Source organism: Caloenas nicobarica, chromosome Z (assembly GCF_036013445.1).
Source record: "Caloenas nicobarica isolate bCalNic1 chromosome Z, bCalNic1.hap1, whole genome shotgun sequence".
NCBI lineage: Eukaryota > Metazoa > Chordata > Aves > Columbiformes > Columbidae > Caloenas > Caloenas nicobarica.
In genome coordinates, this window is record NC_088284.1 from 79,086,115 (window position 1) to 79,106,292 (window position 20,178).

At 36.8% G+C, this 20,178-nt stretch overlaps 1 protein-coding gene across 2 annotated transcripts in view; it reads right to left on the reverse strand.

Moving 5' to 3' along the window:
* Positions 1-20,178, reverse strand: part of EDIL3 (EGF like repeats and discoidin domains 3) — a 259,148-nt gene that overhangs the window by 62,239 nt on the left and 176,731 nt on the right. For both annotated transcript variants that reach the window (XM_065656136.1, XM_065656135.1), the window contains one exon: positions 15,247-15,428. In XM_065656136.1, the coding sequence (XP_065512208.1) occupies positions 15,247-15,428 (182 nt within the window). The remainder of the gene's footprint in view (positions 1-15,246; positions 15,429-20,178) is intronic.

Consider the following 20,178-nt stretch of genomic DNA (forward strand, 5'->3'; position numbering starts at 1 on the left):
AAATCAAACTTTTAAAAAAGTCCTACTGAATGAAGGGAAGATTTGGTCAGAAAATCATAAAAATCAAATAAAAATAATTTATTTTTTAAATACTCATTTAATATCAACACTGTTTAATGCATCTTCTTTGAGTTTCAGGAGGTAAAAAGCCTGCCTTTGCTCTGCTATACATCAGACTGCTCTATAGCCTTATCTGGGTATCTGTATGTATAAAATATACAATTTCATTTGCTTCTTTGTTTTAACAGACAGAATTTTTTCTTTTAGAGGCTTTCTTGGTCACTATCCATACTCTGAGTCACAAAGTGAGCTTCGGCTTTAAGCAATATTGAGCTTGATATAATACAGGAAATACAAAACAGATACTGTGTTTTGCAATTAGGTCTACATATTCTGTCAATGTTTGCAGGAAAATCTCAATAAAAGGGAAAAAAACAGCCTTCAAATCCCTGCAGCTTTTTTACACACAAAATCCCCATGGGGCTACATCATGCCTGTGGTAGCTCCTTTCAATGCATATGGATACACTAGGAATTAATTTGCCCTTCTTGTCTGGGTTCTCTTATCTATTTTATTTTCTTTCAAGCCAGAGCTTAGCAAAACTCAAAATATTACAACTGTGCAATGACTATAATGAAGCAGGTGCTGAAATCTTTCTTACTTAATGTACTTCAGTAGGAAGCAAAGTTCCCAATGTGAAATGTGAACTATCTCAGCACTAAAAGCATCTTCAAAGGCATTTTTCTGTGGTAATTGTGAAGAAAAACAGCTTAAGAAGCTCTACTTTGTAGATTCAGATCCAGGACAGAATGTTATATATGCTAATTACATGGGTGACTGTGTTTTAAAACAAATAAAAAAGAGGTGAAAGTCACCAGGATAAGAACAGGAATCTAACACTTATTTTTTTAAAAGACAATAACATATTTGGTTATGAAGAACCCCTTACCATTTCCTTGATTAATGGGAAAAAATCAAGGATGATAGAAGACCAATAGAATTTTGAGGGATTTACCTTCATAATTTAAGAACTATTGCACAGTAAAGACCTTGCAAGAAGAAGATACTTGCACAGAAATTTGGGGAAACTACTTAAAGTCAGGAAAAAAAAAAAAAAAAAAAAGAGACTGATCTGTTCTACCAGCCCTACTTAAGTTTATAGATTATTTTGAGAGTAGCAGATTCAGACTTGACACAGACCCTGTCCATAGAGCTGCATTCAGTCGTAGCTTTGAGAGGGCTTCTGGGTCCAGCAACTTCCATGGGACCTAAATCACTCAACACACATCAGGGATTTGGCTGCAATGTTCACAGGCAGATCCCAAGATGCCCATTGCATGGCATCATGGCATGAAGCATTTCACGAAACTTGGGTAAGGTGCCATGTAACACCTACAGGCAATAGAATCTGCCTCAAACAGGTTTTGCAATTCAATAACGAAGTTTTCTGGGGCTGGAATAAATGATGAATGCTGAATCACTCAGGTAAAACTGTGTGTAAGAGAAAGCCAGTAGTCTGACATCAATTCATTTAAACCTGATGCTACAAGAAATAGATTATGGGTGCACCACAGATGGTGAGTGGTGCAAACTCACCGTGCTGATATTACAAAAAGCTCAGCTAGAGGACAGGTATGGCAGCCAGCTCATGTTAATAGACAGTGTCCAGGCACAAGATATAATACTGAGAGTCAGTACGGTATATGCTGTCCAAGGATGAATTAATGTACTGCCAGTTTCTCGATGCCTTCTATACCATGTCGTATAGCCAAAAGTAAGTAAAAACAAAATCACTCAAGGCATACTCCCTCGACTACAGTGTATGCTCAAGGGCTGGGGAATAAAATTGACTTTATCAGTTTAAAAAGTTCGCAGCACTCCTTGAAATGTCTTTTAACCTTGTTCATTTCAACTACCACAATCATCCTGTTTCCATGATTCCACTTTTATCATCACAGAAGGTTATAGAGTCATGGCCTCTTTCAAGAGGAGGGGAAAAAGTAACCAGCGTGCCATGTTTCTTGCTCTCAGCACTGATTCTGTGTGAGTAATTACCGGTTAAACAATTTTCATTGGTGTAATATATGTTTTTGAATGCAACGACTCACACAAATCTGTTGTAAGATGCTAAATCATTCAACTGCCTACACTGATGATGACATAGCCAATGAAGATTTTACTGGAACTCAGAAAAATCCATATACAAAAGGAAATAAAACAAATGAATATTTTCACAAGAGAAAGTGGCAATACGAGCAAGGTAATTTTAGAAGTTCCTCTAGATGCTTGTTTCCCATAAAAACGGGAGGGTATTCAATTAACAGTCCAAAGGACTCCACAAAACAAAGACCAAAACTAACTTCCTGGCATGCTTAACAAACCTTAGAATTGTAGGAAAAAGACTAGAAGTCATAGTCATAATAGGTCAATGTAATAGCAGAGATTAGGCACAGCACAAGTGGAAGAAGTTCATATTCCTCTTCAATTTGTGATCAACTATTAGTATATCCAGTGTGCACAAGCTATGTACTTGACAAAAAAACCCCCACAAACTTAAAAAATCAGTTGCATCAGTCTTGTCTGCATCATTATACGTAGGAGAGGAGAAGAGGGATGAAAAGATGGAGTGACTTTAGGAAGACACCATATGTCATGCTCCCGGCCAGAATACATAACCATATTCACCTCATTTGTTGTTGCAGTGTTAGCAATAACACTAACATTTCATATAGAATAGGTTTGTCTGAAGTATACCTTAAAAGTAAGCTCCCAAGAAATGCTCAGATGAAAGCCTTCACAAAATGTTCGATCTTTGAGAGTGTAAATGTAGTTTTACATGAGTCGTTATTCATAAACAGAAATGCCATTTATGGAGAACTATGGTGTTTACTTGTTTCAGTTATGAAATAAAATAACATGGCTATAAATAATTCTCCACCTTTTCTAGTGCTAAGTATATGAATTTTTACTAATGCTCTATATTGCTCATATTAAAATAGGGTTGAATAGGAGATCAAGGTTATACCGGCATTCAAAGATTTATTACAGCAACCCTTCCCTGCTGATTTCATCAGTTTTTGAAGGATTAAAATCTAATTTTCTTGGGGTTTTTTTGAGTCATAATTCTAATAAAGCTAGATAGAAAGCACCCACAGAAACATTTTCTGATGAAAAACAGATACACTTGCCAATGGGAATGTTTGTAATAAACTCAGGAAAGGAGTAACCCGGCATGATTCCCTCAACACTGGGAAATTTAGTGAGACTGAAATTTCCCTCCCATGCTTCCTTTTCTGTCTTCCAGCATTGGAGGCCCTGAACACGACTGAACATTACTGCTTCACCTTGATGTCACGTCAAGGGCAAGCGATTGCAGAGCAGGGCTCGGCGTGTGATGAGGTTCAGGAAGGTTGGAACAGGTCAGTTACTATTATCTTCCCCATTGCAAAGCATCACTGGCACCTGGGTATAAGGTGCTCATACATCTTGCCTGTCTGTGGCTTTTTGTTACTCTCCTAATCAGCACTGTCAGCAGAGCTTCTCCAGATTTAGCTGAGGGCATTAATGCAGTCAGCATAGTAGCAGTGATGTGTGTTTTAACCAGCATCCAGATTAGGTAACACAGTGATTTATCCACAGGAGCACTCCAGCTGTTGCTGCTGTTCTGGAAGGAGGTTTATTACGTGGAGAAACGCCAACATATTTTATCTTATAACTGATAGTCCAGAAGAACTAACATGTTCATTTGCTGCAGGTCACTTTACAAATAATAACTCCTAACATGATTGTGGGATTGTACCTTGCAGATAAACCAATTAAATACTCAGTTATTTCTAATCTCAGGCCCTTTTTGTTTCACTCGCATGGATGCAGATCCAGCAAAGCCTCTTCATAACTTTGCTACTAAATCCTCTGCAATCTCACCCTCCCAATACTGTTGTTTCCAGAGTGCCTCGCCAGTCTATCATACCTTACAGTAACAACAAACATCTCTCATGTCTTCCCTGTACTCACAGCTTAGCCCCAGCCAACCATGTAAAAGCAACTCATCACCTTTGCTATCTTCAGCTAGGCTACTGATATCCTTCAAGTTAGGCATGCTGAATCAGGGACACAAATTGACCCAATAATTTAATTTGTCTTTCTGTGAAAAGATCAGAATATAGGTTAAACTCTGCTTGTATGAAAAACATAAATACAGGGATCATTTGGCCCATGTAATACTAGTATGGAGGAGCATATATTATGAATATTACCAAAAAGCACTCCATTTGGTTTTTGTTGAGAGCTTTCACTTTATGTCTCAGTGAGTTTACATGTTTAGGCAGACAAAAAACTTGCTTGGTCTGTTTCTTCTTATTATTAAGTCATTATTTTAGTCCCAGATGTCGTTGTTATGAATGCCATTAACTGCATGATATGAAGCATTAAAATACTGGCATGTTTAGACTGTCATCTCAAGAAAAGACCCATTATCAATCTCACAGAGGTTTGTAGCTCTGTAACATTTCATCCCACTTACAAAGTATTGATCGAATGGCTATTAACTACTTGCAATTTAAGGTTAGCTAAAAACTACTAAAGTTGTTCACTGCTACTATCAATTCCTTTATACACCTTGAACTTGTGAATACTCTTCCTGTCTTTGGCATGCTAATACCTCCCAGAAAGAACTTCCCCAAAATGTCTAGAACACTTCTTAAAGTACCAGTCAAAGAATGAGTAAATAAAAATGTCACAGAAAATATCTATATCTATTTCCACTTGTAAAATAGCTTTGATCAATAGCTTGTAGAGGTTAGAAGATAGGACAGGTCACAGAAACAAACATGCACTTTTCTTTTAATCCTACATGAAGACCCTTTTATTTAGAGAAAAGAAATAAATTCAAAAGATAGAATACTAAAATCACCGTGAAAACATATTCAGGAAAGATTCTTAATGTGCCCATTGCAAATATCAAAGGTACTTTCTATCGCATTTTTTCCTTTTGTTTTGAAAGCACTTTGTTAGTAAAAATTCTGACAACCAGAGTTATCAGAGTTACCCAGACCTGCCCTGACACACAACAAGGACAACTGGGATGAATTCCCACTCTGACTACAGTGGGCTTTGTCTAGGTCCTATGTATCTTCTCAGACCAAGAAATGTTAAGCAAGAAAGAAATGTGCTAGAAAATTATATGTGTTGCCCAGATAAAGGAATTATCTTCATTATCTTTGAATATTAAAGCTGAACATGGAATTAAGCCCATCCATTGAAAGATGGAAGCTAAAGGAAAAACTCAAACATGCAGGAGGTTAGACTTCCCTGGCACTGTGATATCCCTACTACGGTGTTGTGATCATTGCACATTCCCAGCTTATTTTAACACAACACAATTTTAACGACAACTAGAGCTACTTATTTCTTCCACCAGAATAAAACCAGTAAGTACTAATAGTGCTATCAAATGGTGCACAAACAACCTGTGCGGGGACCACTTCTTAACCATAGTTTACTACACTTTTATGCAGCTTGTCTATAGAAATTAAACTTATTATGACTGCCAAGGAAGGGCAAGAGTTGACCGAAAATGTAATTGCACAGGACAGGATGGTAATGGGCTGTGCAATGGTCAGATTTCCTTTCCTGTGCAATCTTGGCTATGTCAGCCTTGAGAGATGCTGAAAATCCCACAGTTCAAACCAGGTCTAGATTTTCTGCAAGGAGTCCACAAGGAACAAGCGACACAGTAGATCTGTGTTTGCAGACTCCTTGTGAGCAGCCACTTCTCATGCTACCACACTTTAGCAACCCTTCCTCAGTCAGTAATAACATGCAGAACAGTAATGAAACACAGTTCATAAAATACACATTTACCCCCTTTCTTCCTTGATAAAGATAATCTTAATCGTCATATATGTACTTAAAACTTTATATTTCAATGAGTCTGGCAGCCATAGCTGGCTTTATGCTGCCTATCATGCCAACCATACCATCCTTTTGCTCTTCCCATCTGAAAATGCCTTGTCTAGTTAGCGCAGAGTCTTTTTAGTTGTCAGATTATACAGAACCTAAAGCATGTTGAAATTCCAGCTGTAACTAGGACTTCTGACTGATCCGGTAATGCTGCTGATAGTTACAGCAACTGTTAGACTGTGTTCACTTCATAACAAAATTTGTGGGAGAAAGACAAATTGGAAAATATGAGTATGTGAAAGCAATCCCTCCCATATATTGTCATCTTGGAAAATAATCTGTTGGTTGCTATGAGACTGGTTGTGTAGGGAGAGAGGCCAAGGTTTTAGACGGACACAAGTGGAGTAAAGAAGTAGATTAGTAAGCACATAGGGGACAGATGGCTTTGTAACTGATGAAAAGACTTTACCACTCAAATGATTTCTTCACCCACAAATGCTACTACAGAAAATGAAAAGGCGACTCTAACGATTAATCCTGCCTGAACCGAAAGAAATTGGCTGAATCTTGGTTGAATCACAACAAATACACTCACAATATATTTTTCATTATCTCTTGAAATTAACCAATAGACAAAAAAAGTTGATATATAAACGTTAGAAAGTTACACTTCTGTGAGACAATCATTTTAATTATCTCTGCATTTTTCCCCAAAATACTTTTTCCTCTGCAAAAGCTGACATGCAATAGATTAGATTAAAAACATTAAAAGTTGCTTGATTTTGCAGTAGACATAGAAAAAGCCCTCAAAATCTGAAAAGTCTCATTGAACGACTCAAGACTTGAACTATGTCTCTTTATCTTAACCACTCACGGAATAAGAAGGTTTTAAGAGTGCAAGAGTAAAATACACTCTGTTTTTCAGTCCACAGAATTGATGTTCGACTGAAATTAAAAAGTCTTTGAGATGACACGCACACATCATCATTTCCAGAGGAGGTCAAGGAGTGTGAATTTACTGTAGCCCTTGTTTTCTGCTGTACTGTCATGGTGCTGTTTACCTCCTGTACTTCCAACAGCCTGTATAAAACAGCAATTTTTCCCCACCAGCTGTAAAATCACAGAGAAATATAGAGGTGCAGCCAGGAACTGTATGAGTGCTTTTCTACAGCGAGAGCTGTACCAAGGCTTTGCGTATATTTACACCCTGCAGACTGCTCTGCACTTATGTTACCTACCTACACATATATGAACTCAGCATATACGGCTCTGGGGCCAACAACACAGAGGTAAGTGTATATGCATGCCTCTCTACCATAACAAAAAATCTTAATATATTGGCATGTAATTTTACATTTTCTTGAACTTTATTTCCTGAATCTTAGTTGTAATGAAATAACTTGAAACAGTTTTTTTTTTTTCTGGAAGTCAAGCCTTGCACGAGAGTAACTACAAGTGAGGAACATTAGCTTTCCTGGTTTTGAAAGAGCATGTTTACAACACAAAATACAAGTTGTTTGACTATTGCACATCGGCACAGTATCATTTTACAGAATTAGATGCTGTCCTCCCCAAAGGAGGACTGTGATGCCCATCCATCACTCCATTACAGTCGGTGAGCCGACACGTAAGTGCTGGGGCACCTCCACATGCAACATATGATTGATACGAGAAACCAGATGGACACAAATTTGCTCATTTCAGTGTGTCACCACTTGCTGGTTTGATTACTTTTAATATAGGATGATAAACGTGAAAAAGCATTAAATCAAAATAGGTGGTGCTATAGATGCATGAAACAATGCATTTAAAAGTACTGTTGCTTCAGTCGTTCAGCCATATTATATAGAGTAATTAAGGAAAGCTGGCACGCAGGCTGACAGAGCATGTTATGGATAGTGTTTATAAAAGCATCAAGTTTCTGTTGCCATGGGGATGCTAACTCTGAACTGACTGCTTTTGTGTATCTGAAACCTCAATCAAAAGTTGTTTGAATATGTCTGTGTGTGGGTGTTTGTGTCTACAAGGAATGAAACTAGGAAGTATAAGATGATATCAAATAGACACTAAGTTATGGGACACAAGGGAGTATCTGGTTGATTAAACTAACAAATAGGCTCCCAGTCCTTCTATTTTCTTGTCTGTTTTGAGTGCATAAATTATATTTTTACCTGTAAACTAAATATATAGTTGTTGAAGGAAATCTGTAGCCAGCAGACATTGATATTGAGTTCACTGAAGCCAGAGAACTTATGGCAGACTTTCATCAGCTGATTACGTCTTCTGATTCCTGCAGTGTGAAGGTCCTACATGGGATAGTTTTGAGAGAATTCAACTGCATTTTGTTTATTAGCTTCTGTTCTTTCCTGACAAGGGCTTTCATGTACTTACTACCACTTTTCAACCACCCCCGAGGAAATCCTCCCATGACATTAAGTAAAGTTTTGGATTACTGACAAAAGAAATGCAGAACTTTAATAGTTTTTTCAGCATTTAATTCAGCAGATTAAGTCTTCCTATATGGTTTGAGTCACCTTACATGATGGCTCTGAGATTGTATTTTTTAAGGTTCACTTGGTCACATTATACTAAACTGGGAGCTATATTAAGTAATATTAAATATTTAATCTATGATGACAGGTATTTTTGGAAGCTGATACAACAGTACTCATGAATGAGGAAATGAACTTTGACAAAATGAATGGTTTGACAGATGGTAGTTTGCTTAGAGCTCTTACTAACAGATGTTTGAATGAGTGTTCTGCAAGACCTCTGTGTATTTTGGGTTTTAACATTTTATTAGCAAATAGCTGTCACCTGGTGTATACTTGCTCTTTGGAAGTTCTTGATGTGGAAGCTGGTAATTCTTTTCCCTGTATTTCGTGGAGAAAAAAACCCCAACACTTTATTGATTCCTGCTTGCAGATAAGAATTATGGAACTTAGAAAGTCTTTATTACAAGTACACTTTTTGTGTGTCAGAATAGTTATGATTAGGTTTGTAAGATTCACAGACACACAACTAACTAGGCCAGTATTAGGGACTGCAAGGCCCCAAAATGTGAAGCTGAGAACCAGAGATGGGGTTGAAACCACAGGTTGTGTGGGAGACACTTGTGTAAAAAACAAATTAAGCCACAAATAAAAACATAGGTTCTACCTTCCAGATACAATATTCCAATATATTTAGATAGAAAAAGCAACCAAAACACATTCTCCGTAATTGCTAAATAAAGAATCAACATGTCTGCTGGAGTAGAAACTAGAATTTAGATTGTCTTAAACAAGTATCCTAGTCATTGTGCTGCACAATTCTTGTCTTACCCCACTGAATTTAAACCACCTTACTACATCATACCCAAGAACACATCAATACACTACTTAGTCCTCAGATATATTTTCAGTGAATGCGGTGCATGGGCAATACTTAAGGAAGACTTTTGTGCTCCTTTTTCTCTGGATGAACACGCTGATCAGCCATTCAGCACGCCGGCCCTGCACTGGACATTTCCATGCATTTCATGGGATGCCCAATGTATTGGTCCCTAATTCATCACTCTGATTTCTGCTGTGGGAACAAGCTTTGTAAGAACTATATTTTTGTGGGTCTAAGCGGACTTAGTTGACCTTAAAATTCTAAATTATAATATATGAGGGCCTTGGAAAATTTTACCCTGAATCTGCTGGGGTAGATTCCTTTCCCTCACAGGTCTCTAAAGGAAGCGTACCTGCTCATACTTTTAAGAAATATAATGAAGAGGTTTTTTTAGAACTGCGCAGTTACTAAAAAATAAAAAAGTAGTATTTAAAACACATGTACTGAGAAGGTAGAAGTAAATAAACCAAATGTATTTTAATTTAGTCTAGAATTTAGGCTAATATATTCAAACTACCAGTTAGGAGTTGGGCACCTTTTTAATCAAACTCTTCTATCTCAAAATATGGAGTTTCATCTTTACTTAGGCGTATAGCATCAGAAAAGCCATTTAGAGAAGAAATTAGAAAAATGTTAGAATTAGAATGCTCTTTTCATATATTCTAAACAAGAATTCTAGATTTTCCATTTTGAAATGACATTTGACATTCAAAAATTGATCCAAAAAAGAATAAAAATATAAAAATTGATGCAAAAAGATGCATTATTTGAAGAGGAAAAAAACCTAAAGAAATATTTTGGACAATTTGTGTGAAATAAGAACTAGGGGGAAAAGCTAACTATTCAACCTGAACAACTTTATTTCCCATTTCTTGATTCTGCAACCAAGTCAAGCAGTCTAGCTGTTTTGCAATAATAAAATTAAATATTTGAATATTTTATTTAACAGCCAATTGGTAACCATACTGATGTCTCTGTATGAATGCTTCCTAATACTTTAATGAGGGATAACAAAATAGCTTTTTTTTTTTCTCTTTAATAACTTACGTGTATATACAACAGTCTACAGCAGCAATTCAGCTGTTCAATCATAGTTCCCACTCAGTGGTATGATACTTAGTAATTAGTTTATATTCTTCAGATGTAATGTATGCCCAAATCTGCTCTTGGTGGCTGTGGGTTAATACTGGCCTCGTAAAAATTCCATAGCTAAAAGACCATAGAGCACTTTAAAAAGAGCTGGTAGTCCCTTGTATACCACTCATATTATTGCATCATCAGGTACTTTCCTCACAGGGATCCTCTTCACAATCACAATCAGGAGATGGGCAGAAATTAAGGAATCTCTTGTTCTTAGATGTAATATCTCGGTCATGGTGCAACAGCAACTATTGAATGGGAACCAGCAGGCATTGATCTTTTCTTCTCCTTCTTTTTTGACTGGCTACAGCCAGGACAAGAAAATCAAATTTAGCCCATCCTTTGCTTAACTAAAACTATCCCTGACCCTTTCTGACATGAAACATCACTTTTGCCAACTGTACCCATGTCTGCTGCCTGATAACTTCCTACCAGACTTCACTGCTGTCTAGCCTTAAATCTGATACCACTTACCCTATACCTCTTCTATGTCTTTACCCACCTTCTTGCTTTGTTCTAAGACTGTCATGTATTTCTGAGGTTGATATTCTTAGGGGTCCCAGCCCAGCCCGCTCTGTGATGCAGTGGTAGGAACCACTGAAGTTCAGCTGTGAGCTCCTTCTCCACTCCAGGCTTCTTGATGTAAGTAGTATAATTCTTACTGTTGTCGGGAAAATTAACTTTTAGGAAGGTTCATCTATGGACTGAGGACTTGCATTATTTGTAGAACAAAAAGACCATATCTACTCTGAAAGTCTAAAGAAGCAAGACTATTATCTTACGGGACAATATTCAGCTACCTTGCTCTCTCATCCCTGAGAGAACATCTTTCTGCTAGTTACTTACACATTTTAATTGCATGACTTAGGATTTTGGTACTGTAGACTAGTCCTTACATTGCTAATTATACCAAATCTCATCTTACAGTTTTCTTTATGACATTCCAGTTTCTGCATTTTTGGTATATTCACCACTGCTGAGGTCTTTGTGTATTACAGGAATAGTAACTGTAGCGATATAAAAAAAGGACAATATTTTATAGAAGAAAGGGAAAACAGCCATGAATAGGTGCAAAATGAGTTAAGAAATATTAGGTTTGGGTTGTGAAACTGGGAGAGAAGAAATGTCAGGGTATAGGCATGAATCCCTAGGTTAGAAATCACTAGAGAGGAGTAACATTTAGAAAGTCCTGTGTTAAACTTTAACAGCAATTATGGCTTTGGATACGGAACAGAGAGAATAGAAACAACTGTCCTGCCTATGATCATCTATACTCTGATTCATACTGCTCTAAGAAAATGTATAATGAATAGAATAATATAGATATGTGTAAGAAAGCAGTAGCGATGGAGTAAGAGAGACAGTGGAATAAGAATAAAAAGAAACGGATTATTTTGCAGCCATGAATGTAAAGGACAAAAAAAATAAAGGGAAAAGAGAAATCAGTGCTTTCTTAAAAAAAGTTTTGACATTAAAGGCTGGTTAACAGAACAGGCAAAGTGACCATTTGGGTTATATCTCGAACAATTAATGAAAAATAGAAGCGTGGGATTTTTTCCTCATTGCATTTGGAAACATCAAAAGGTAGTGTCACTAATAAAGTGGTAAGCACGTGCTATTTTATCATAGTCAACCTACAAGGAGACATAGAGGTCAGCAGAAATTTAAAATGGAGATATGACTTACTCTGACTTTAATTTGCCTTCAAAAACATGGTCACTGACCCTTTAAATCATGAGCCAATTACAAGCATTGTAGTGCCATTACTAATTACATGCTGAGAGTGTAAATTTAAAACGGCAATTTCAATTTTCAGTTCATTGGGAGAATGCAGGAAAATGAAATTGCATACTAATTAGTTCATATGTGTCAGACACCTGAAAGATTAGACAAAAAAACTCTAGACTCATTACAAGTGAGTTATAAGCAAAGCACTCAAACCTTTCGTTTGCCAAGCTGCATATAAATAAAGAAATTAAATGACAAAGAAAATTGATAATGATGGAACATGGAAAAAATAGCTACAGGCCTGTATGTACTTATACTTTGGAGGATTTTGCTCATTACACACAGCTTCCTTTAGAATTTATCTAGCATTAGAAACTATAAGAGGATAACAGGCTACTGCTCAAGGTTCACTTCGCAGAATGTTAATTTACATTTCCTAAAAATGGTGTTTCTGGCTTTGTAACTTTCCACTTAATCTCTGCCAAACATTCACAGTGTTTTTCAGGAGCCATCTTCTGGACCAGCTGCTTTGTCACTCAGACCAGAATGGAAAAGGTCCCATATACAGATCCCACGAATTAGGATGCGGGAAGAAGCTGGTGATACAATAACAGAACTAACAACTAAGAGTAGGCTATTGTTACAGGGAGGATTTTTCTGACAAGACCAGAAGGAAGGTAGACAGAAACTTGGCACAAATCAGAGTGGGCTGACTTTTTGTAACCTTCTACAAATGCTCATGAAGTATCTCCTTGGCCGTTATAGGAGCGGTGCAAAAATAAGATATGAGATTTCTGCTTCTCCTCTCAACAGAAACTGTTCACCCATATAAGGGTCAGGCAGTGTCTGTCTCAAGAGTGCATTTCATGCTTGAAGAACAAGGCAGTACACTGATGTAAAGAACTGCTATGCAGTGCATAAAGTGTGAGTTTGTGGAGGTCTGTATCCTTGCCAAATCAAATCAGGGTTTCTGCAGAAGACTAAAAAGCAGTTTTTCTCTACAAGTATCATCTCCCCGACACATTTAGATTTTCTGTTCCCAGGTGTTTTAAGGAGAAAAGTCTTCAGAAAAGGAAAAAAAAAAAAAGAAAGTTCTCTCAAGATTAAAACTTCTGGTTTTAAATTACAGAGTATTTTTATTTTTAGTCTGAACTAAAAAGAGAAATAGAATACTTGGAAAGTTTTGTGAAAATTATAGACCAAACTTTATTTTCAAAGAAAAATGAGAAGAAAAAGAAGGGAATGCTAGGTGTTTAGTACACATTAATCATATCACTTAATTAGCTTCTAGAAAAGTCCTTACATACTGTGGCTGCCAAAATTACAGAATAACCTGCATGGGATTTTGCATTACCTAGGTCACTAACTCCAAAAAAGAAAAATTGTTCAAACATGGTACCTTGGGCTGAGATTTGTAGACACTTTTCCTCCGTTTGTTTGACCTTCCTTCCAGGTAAGAGCAAAGGGAAGACTTCCCTGGGAGCAAAGTCCAAGGCAGAATTACCTCTGGTCTGGGCACAGCTGCCACCATAGCGGGTGGTGGCTTTGACAAGCACAAACGTGGAAGCAACAGACCATTATCCATCCCCATCCAGTTCATCTCCTGGTAAAGACACATCTAGGGGGCCAGTGCTAAATGATTTTGATCTTTTTCTCCAGCTCATTTAATAAAGCTCACACTTTAATGCAGCCCAAAAGGTACTGTAACACAGACTTTCTCTTTATCCATTAAAGTTGCATTAGTTTCCTACTCCTGTGAAAATAATTCTGCCCAAGTCCCTTAGCATTATTCTTGCCAGCTCTTTTTCAATGTGTAAATTTTACAGACTACCTAACCCCTCTGCTGTTTATGGAAGAAAACTGACTTAAGATGCATTGAAGGGCCTTTGTGTTTTCACTCTGCAGTGAATAACAAACAGCAACATTGGCTTCATTTTTCAGAACTGACAAAATCCAGCACCCTCACCACACCAGTTTCAGAAAACTTTATCAAACAGCGCTTTGTGCCTGCTTTCCAGACAAGAAAAATGAACAGGTAAACCTGCTCACTTTTTCCCCAAACAGATGGCAACTGCTCAGAAAAATCACAAATGGTAGTCAGTACAAAAACTTGAATATGAACAAAAATTATGCCATGTACATGAAGGTAACTTCAAGAAGACTGTGTCTGACACACCCAAGGGACATACAGATGGTTCAACTTAGCGCTGGTAGACAAGATGCTCAAGTACCATCTTTTGCTACTCCTCTGGTGGGTTCACTGGGAGGGAAGAACCGTCTTCACATATTGACTGCACTGATCAGTACAACAGGTTGTCCCATACATATCTAACATCACCTTATTGACAGCTGAAAATGCTAAAGCTTAGCCCAATTCACATATCATGAAAAGAGAAGACCATAAATGTAAAGAGCTACAGCTTCCTGACTTTTATTGAAGTCATTTGCTGGGTACAAAGAAATCCAGTCCACAAAAGAGGGCACTGCGATTTGAATCATTCTAGCAATAACATCCTTGAGTGGAAATGAAAAAATAAATGTGTATTTTCAGCCCCATGGATGTGGTTGAACTAAAAGCTATTTTAATTTTAATTAAAAAAGTTCTTGTTACTTCCAACATATGAACACAATGCTTAACCTGTATGGCCAGGGCAGCTGAGCAGGGAGGACAAAATATTCCTGCAGGCTCTGGTACAGCCAAAATCACATTAAAGCACTCTAGAATGATGCCCAAGGAAGGCCGCATGTGTCAAAGTATCTCCACCATGAGATACTGCTGTAAAATGCTTCTAAGCACCTAATGAACAAGTGTAACATATGTGGAAAACAACTTCATTGGAAAGAGTCTTTACAAATTTGCTTCCACGGTTTAGAGACACGATGGAACATATGCATACTTTTTTTTTTTTTAAAATTTGTGCCTTTTAAAAAGTCAAGATTATTACTGTTTTGCCACTAAATAGTCTCCTTTAGTCTAGGTTACACTTCTGAGAGTGAATAAGAACCTAGCTGTTAGTTTACCACTTGTCTTTATCAGTTTCTTAAGTGACTCTGGCAACTGAGTCAAGGAGATTTTTTTTCCTCCTCAGCTCCATCTGTTACCTGAATCCATGGCCATCTGTCATTTTCTGCAGCAGTCCAAGCATTCACAAGACCCTTCTTATTAAGTCGTGCATAGTATGGGTACCATTTCTGGAGTCCAAAAAGAGCTCGATGAGTGGATGACGCAGTAATTTGTTGGTTTGACACAATTCCTCCTTCTATCCCTAGTGGGCCAGAGCATCCTGCGAATGGAAACAAGAAAATAAATTAATGCAACTGAAATGATCGAATCTTCTGAGTCCTAAGTGGCTGTAATTGCAAATAGCATGCAAATAGATCCAAAATGTTGTGTCAAATATGTTATTACAAGAGATTTAAAACACTTGAGTAGCATATTTTTTTTTCAGAAATAAAAAAGTACAAAAATATTGCTCGTAAGTAACTATTCGCATTGCAAAATTAATGAAACAGTTTAAGCTTTCGATTTCTTTTTGTTCATACTATCTGAAGAGTTGCGAGTTTGTCTTTATAGATACGATGAAAGAAAATTATCCTCAGATGCAAATATTGAAATAGTTGCTAAATGCAAATTTAAAATTCTGTAATTACTGCAAAGTAGCATGTTGCTGCTCTTGCAATAGAGGTTAGCATTTAGCCAATATGCTATCTATTGTTATTGGAGTTATCTTCAGAAATATGAAACTAGACAATTATATTGTTCAGTTACATTAAAAATAGTTAAAGGTCTTTTACATCTAATAAGCAAACCACAAAGAATATATTTAACTGTAATGTTCAAATGTTCATAATTTTATGTGTGACATTCATCATCAATTTATTCACCTGAAATACTTGTAGATGTAATCTTTTTTAAAAGTCAAGACATTTCTGTATACATTGTTTTCTGAAGGTACTCCATTTGGGTACAGGAACAAGTGCATCAAATTATTATGAGCAATACAAACAGAGAAAAACTTGAAAATTTATTATATATAAATGATTGGCAGTCTTTTGAATTCTATTGAATACCCCCAACCACTTTGAAATTATTTTTTCTCAGCCCAATTTTGATGCAGAGTATGAAGAGAACAGGAAATACTGTAGCAGCTGATCTTGCTCAGCTGCCAAAAAGATCTGCTTTGTAGGTCAACTGCCATTCAGCAATTTTGAACACAACAGGATAGAGCAGACATTTACTTACACTTTAGGTTTCCTCAGAAGCCTGGCAGTGTTTCACCTTAAGCAGTACCAGAGGGTGAACTCTGAAATGGTACTGCTATGAAAACCTTACACCACACGGGCACAAAGTCACCAATAATTTAATTCCTCATTAACTTAAAGACACAGAAAATAAAAAGTGACCAGTGCAATTTGCTTCTTTAAGCAGAAGCTGAGGCAGAGAGACAGTGCTGGGAGTCATTGCGATACAATCCCTGGGTATTGTGTGTCACTGATAATGGAGACAAATACAAACAAAATTTCAGTTTTAAGTTGTTTATGGAGCAAGGGCCATGGACAAGCATATGCTTGTGCACTGAAAAAGAAACTAAAACCCCCACACAGCTGGGGTTCAAGTGTGTTACTTCTTAAATGTAAAAAGTGATTTACTTTAAAGATACGTTTAAATGATTCTATGATTCTAAATGAAATCCTGGCCCCATTGAAACTAACTGACTTGCAACATCTGATGATTTCATCCACGTTTTTAACTATCCACGAAACTCAGCTAGAATCTAAAGCTCTAGTTCTACAGTTCTGTGTAATGTAGCACCCAACAATAAAGGCAGAGCATTCAGCACTTGACCAATAACTCCGATCATGATGCACAAAATATAACAAAACATGGATCTCTCTTGCTGCTGTGCCAGCTGCGTAGTAGTGCCAGAAGAAAACAAATTATTTGTCAACAGCATAGGCAGTCACAATACAGGATGTACTAAAAAACCCACGTATGTTGGAAAAATGTTATTTTTCATTGTGTTATCATGTGTTACTTACAGATTGAAAGACCTGTTCAAATCTCAGCTCTGTTTATGAAATCTTCTCATCTAATCAGAATAAATTCCTTTGGTGTATAAACGGCCATATCTGCTTGCAAGCCAGAGGTATACTACTCTACTTTACTAAGAAAACTGCATATTTTCAAAAGTTTCTTACATTTACTTATTAAAATATCATTGATGTTTCATAACAAGAAAGTGCACACAAGTTTGTCTGTATGTGTGTGTAACTCACATACTCACACATGTACATACAGGACTGATTCCATCTTATCATGAAATTAACTGCTCCTAACAGCTGGTATAGATTGATAAGTATTTAAAAAGAAAGATGTGAGCAAACAGAAGAGAGGTTTCCAAGAGGAGCTGAAAATGGAGGAGTGGAGGCATGGCAGGTGTTTTAATATAATAACATATAGCTATATTTTGTGTATATATATATATATATATATATATACTCCTTTCATGGTGAGAACAGGGACGAAGACACCTGCCAGCCCCGCTAGCGTTATTCAGTGACCTAATGGGAAAAATGTGTGCATGAGGTCAGGGTCCCACTGTGTGTCAAGGCCAGTTTTGAGTGAGGTCCAGATAATGGTATTTGGCGTCAGTAGATGATAATTTTCACAAAAAGAACATGTATTTGATGATCCTTGATCTCCTATAAATATCCCAGCTTTGGCAGACTTGGAAGGGATGTGGATGTCCATTTTTTTTTGCTTATGAGCCTCTGTTTAAGGTATGGTATTTGAATGGTTTTTGAATTTCAAATGGTATTTGAAATACATGTGACTTCCTTGCAGGAAAAAGGTGAATTTTCCTTTCTTCATTGAAGGCAGTTAAATTACCAAGTACCACACTTACGTCTGTCAGTAATGACCATATATGGTCAGATGTATCTACCTTAGCTTTAGGAGGATTATTCCTGAAATGCAAAGCAAATCTTTACCTTTGGGAATATGTATTTCATTGTACAGGCTTCTTATTTTACTTGCAGTTCCAGTCTTGGTTGTCATGTTTGTCAGTTTTTCAATGTGATTTAAACACAAAATTTACCACTCCTAAAACTACAACATTAAGGATAGTTTCTACTTTGGTGTTCAGTTCAAGCATAATGACATGAGATGCGTAGCACATATGAGACTGGATGATGATTTCTAAATGATATTATCCTTACAACATAATATATGTACACGCCATTGAGATCTGTCTTTAGAAGATCTTCTTTTTTCACTGCCCTGAAGGACGTAATTCATGAGATGGGAAGCTTGGATTAAGCTAAAGCTCAATCCTGCTTGAGACCTGCTTGCAGGTCCACCTGACAGAATTTGCAATGCAATCTTAGTCTGATCATAGCAGTTCTGATGAATTGAGCAATTTCCTAGGAACAGGCCTGGCAGATGGGCCTTGAGGAAGCTCACCCAGGACTATCTCTTCCTGAGATTTAAGATAACTCCATGTGCATCGTGAGGGTTTTTTGTTTTTAGCAGTCTTACCTTGAACTTCACCACATTGTATTTAACCTTCTGTTGCATAGCCAGGTCAATCTTTATTTAAAAATATTTTTTACACTCTTCAGTCCATTTTAGTATCGCCAGGTACATTTCTTAAATTATCAGAACATTTTGCTGTTTTTCTCATTTATCAAACAGTCTGGACTTCAGCAGAAGATTTGTTAGGACCCTCTGAGTAATCTCCTTCCACTTTTAAAACGGCAGATTTACCCATCCTTTTGTTCTTTACTTTTAATTGGACATTATTCTACAAGAAAACCTTTCCATTTACTTTTATCAGTTGAAAGGAAATAGTTGAACACATTGTTGGATAGTCAAATACTGCACAGTTAATGGACTTCCCTTAGCCATATGCTCATTAATTTCTTCCAAATAATCCAATAGATTTGTGAATCATACATTCTCCTTACAAAAGCTCTAATGGGGCTATTACTCTCTAAAGTCCTAATAAATTTACTTTTCTTGAAAAGCCTCAGCTGAATGATCTACCACTGGTTCCACCAAACATCTTATATTAGTAAAGGGCTGGTTAGAGACTGGCAGCTGTGCAAGATATTCAATTTGAGACACAAAAAATACTTTCCATCAAGTTAAGATATCTTTTTTTTTTTTTTTCTTTAGTGTTTAATGGCTATGGTATGCCATGGATTACTAGCAATGAACGAAATAAGCAAATGTAGATTTTGGAGACTGTTTGTCTTTTAAATAAAACTGGGATACGTATTTTGCAGAACAAGTAGAAGATGTACTATATTTTGTTGTTATACATCTGCTTCTATTAAATCCATGGTTCATTCGAAAAAGTCATGCCAGCTTGGTAAACTGCCGTCTCCAAGGGAGTAATATCACTACAGTGACTGTACAATTCAGTCTGGTCAACATCAGTCATTAAACAGAAAACCATTTGTATTAGTTAATGCTGACACACTGGGATATGGCAATCAGCCTGATGCAAGAAAGTAAAAAAAAAACCAAAAAAAACCAAAACCAGCAATTAAAAATCTGCTTGACAGGTTCATGATACAGATTCACAAGGAAGGTTTTGTCATCTGGAGCTGTTATTTCAGTGTCATTATACAGCAAAATACTAAATCAAGCAATACTGGTTTTAATCCTACGGTGACAATTGGTATGCACTAAATGAAACCCTATTGATACTTATCTTGCTTTTATCAGACACAAACCTATGCCCACAATGCCCCATTTTCCATGAAGATGAAAAGTTGCAAAGGTGTGCCAATAAGCTACATGACTGGGAATGGATCCAATGAAGGATGGGAAAAATCAGCAACACAGAAAAAGTAAAGAATTCATTTACATGTTTTCAGTTCTAAGAATCCCCACCAACTCACGTGAAGATGGCATGGTTATAAAACTTCTTTTACAATCTCAAACTTAACTAGATCTGAAATGTTATGTACCATTTTGCATCACAAAGCAAATGATCATTAGTCCAGATTTCACTTGTAGAAAAGTGT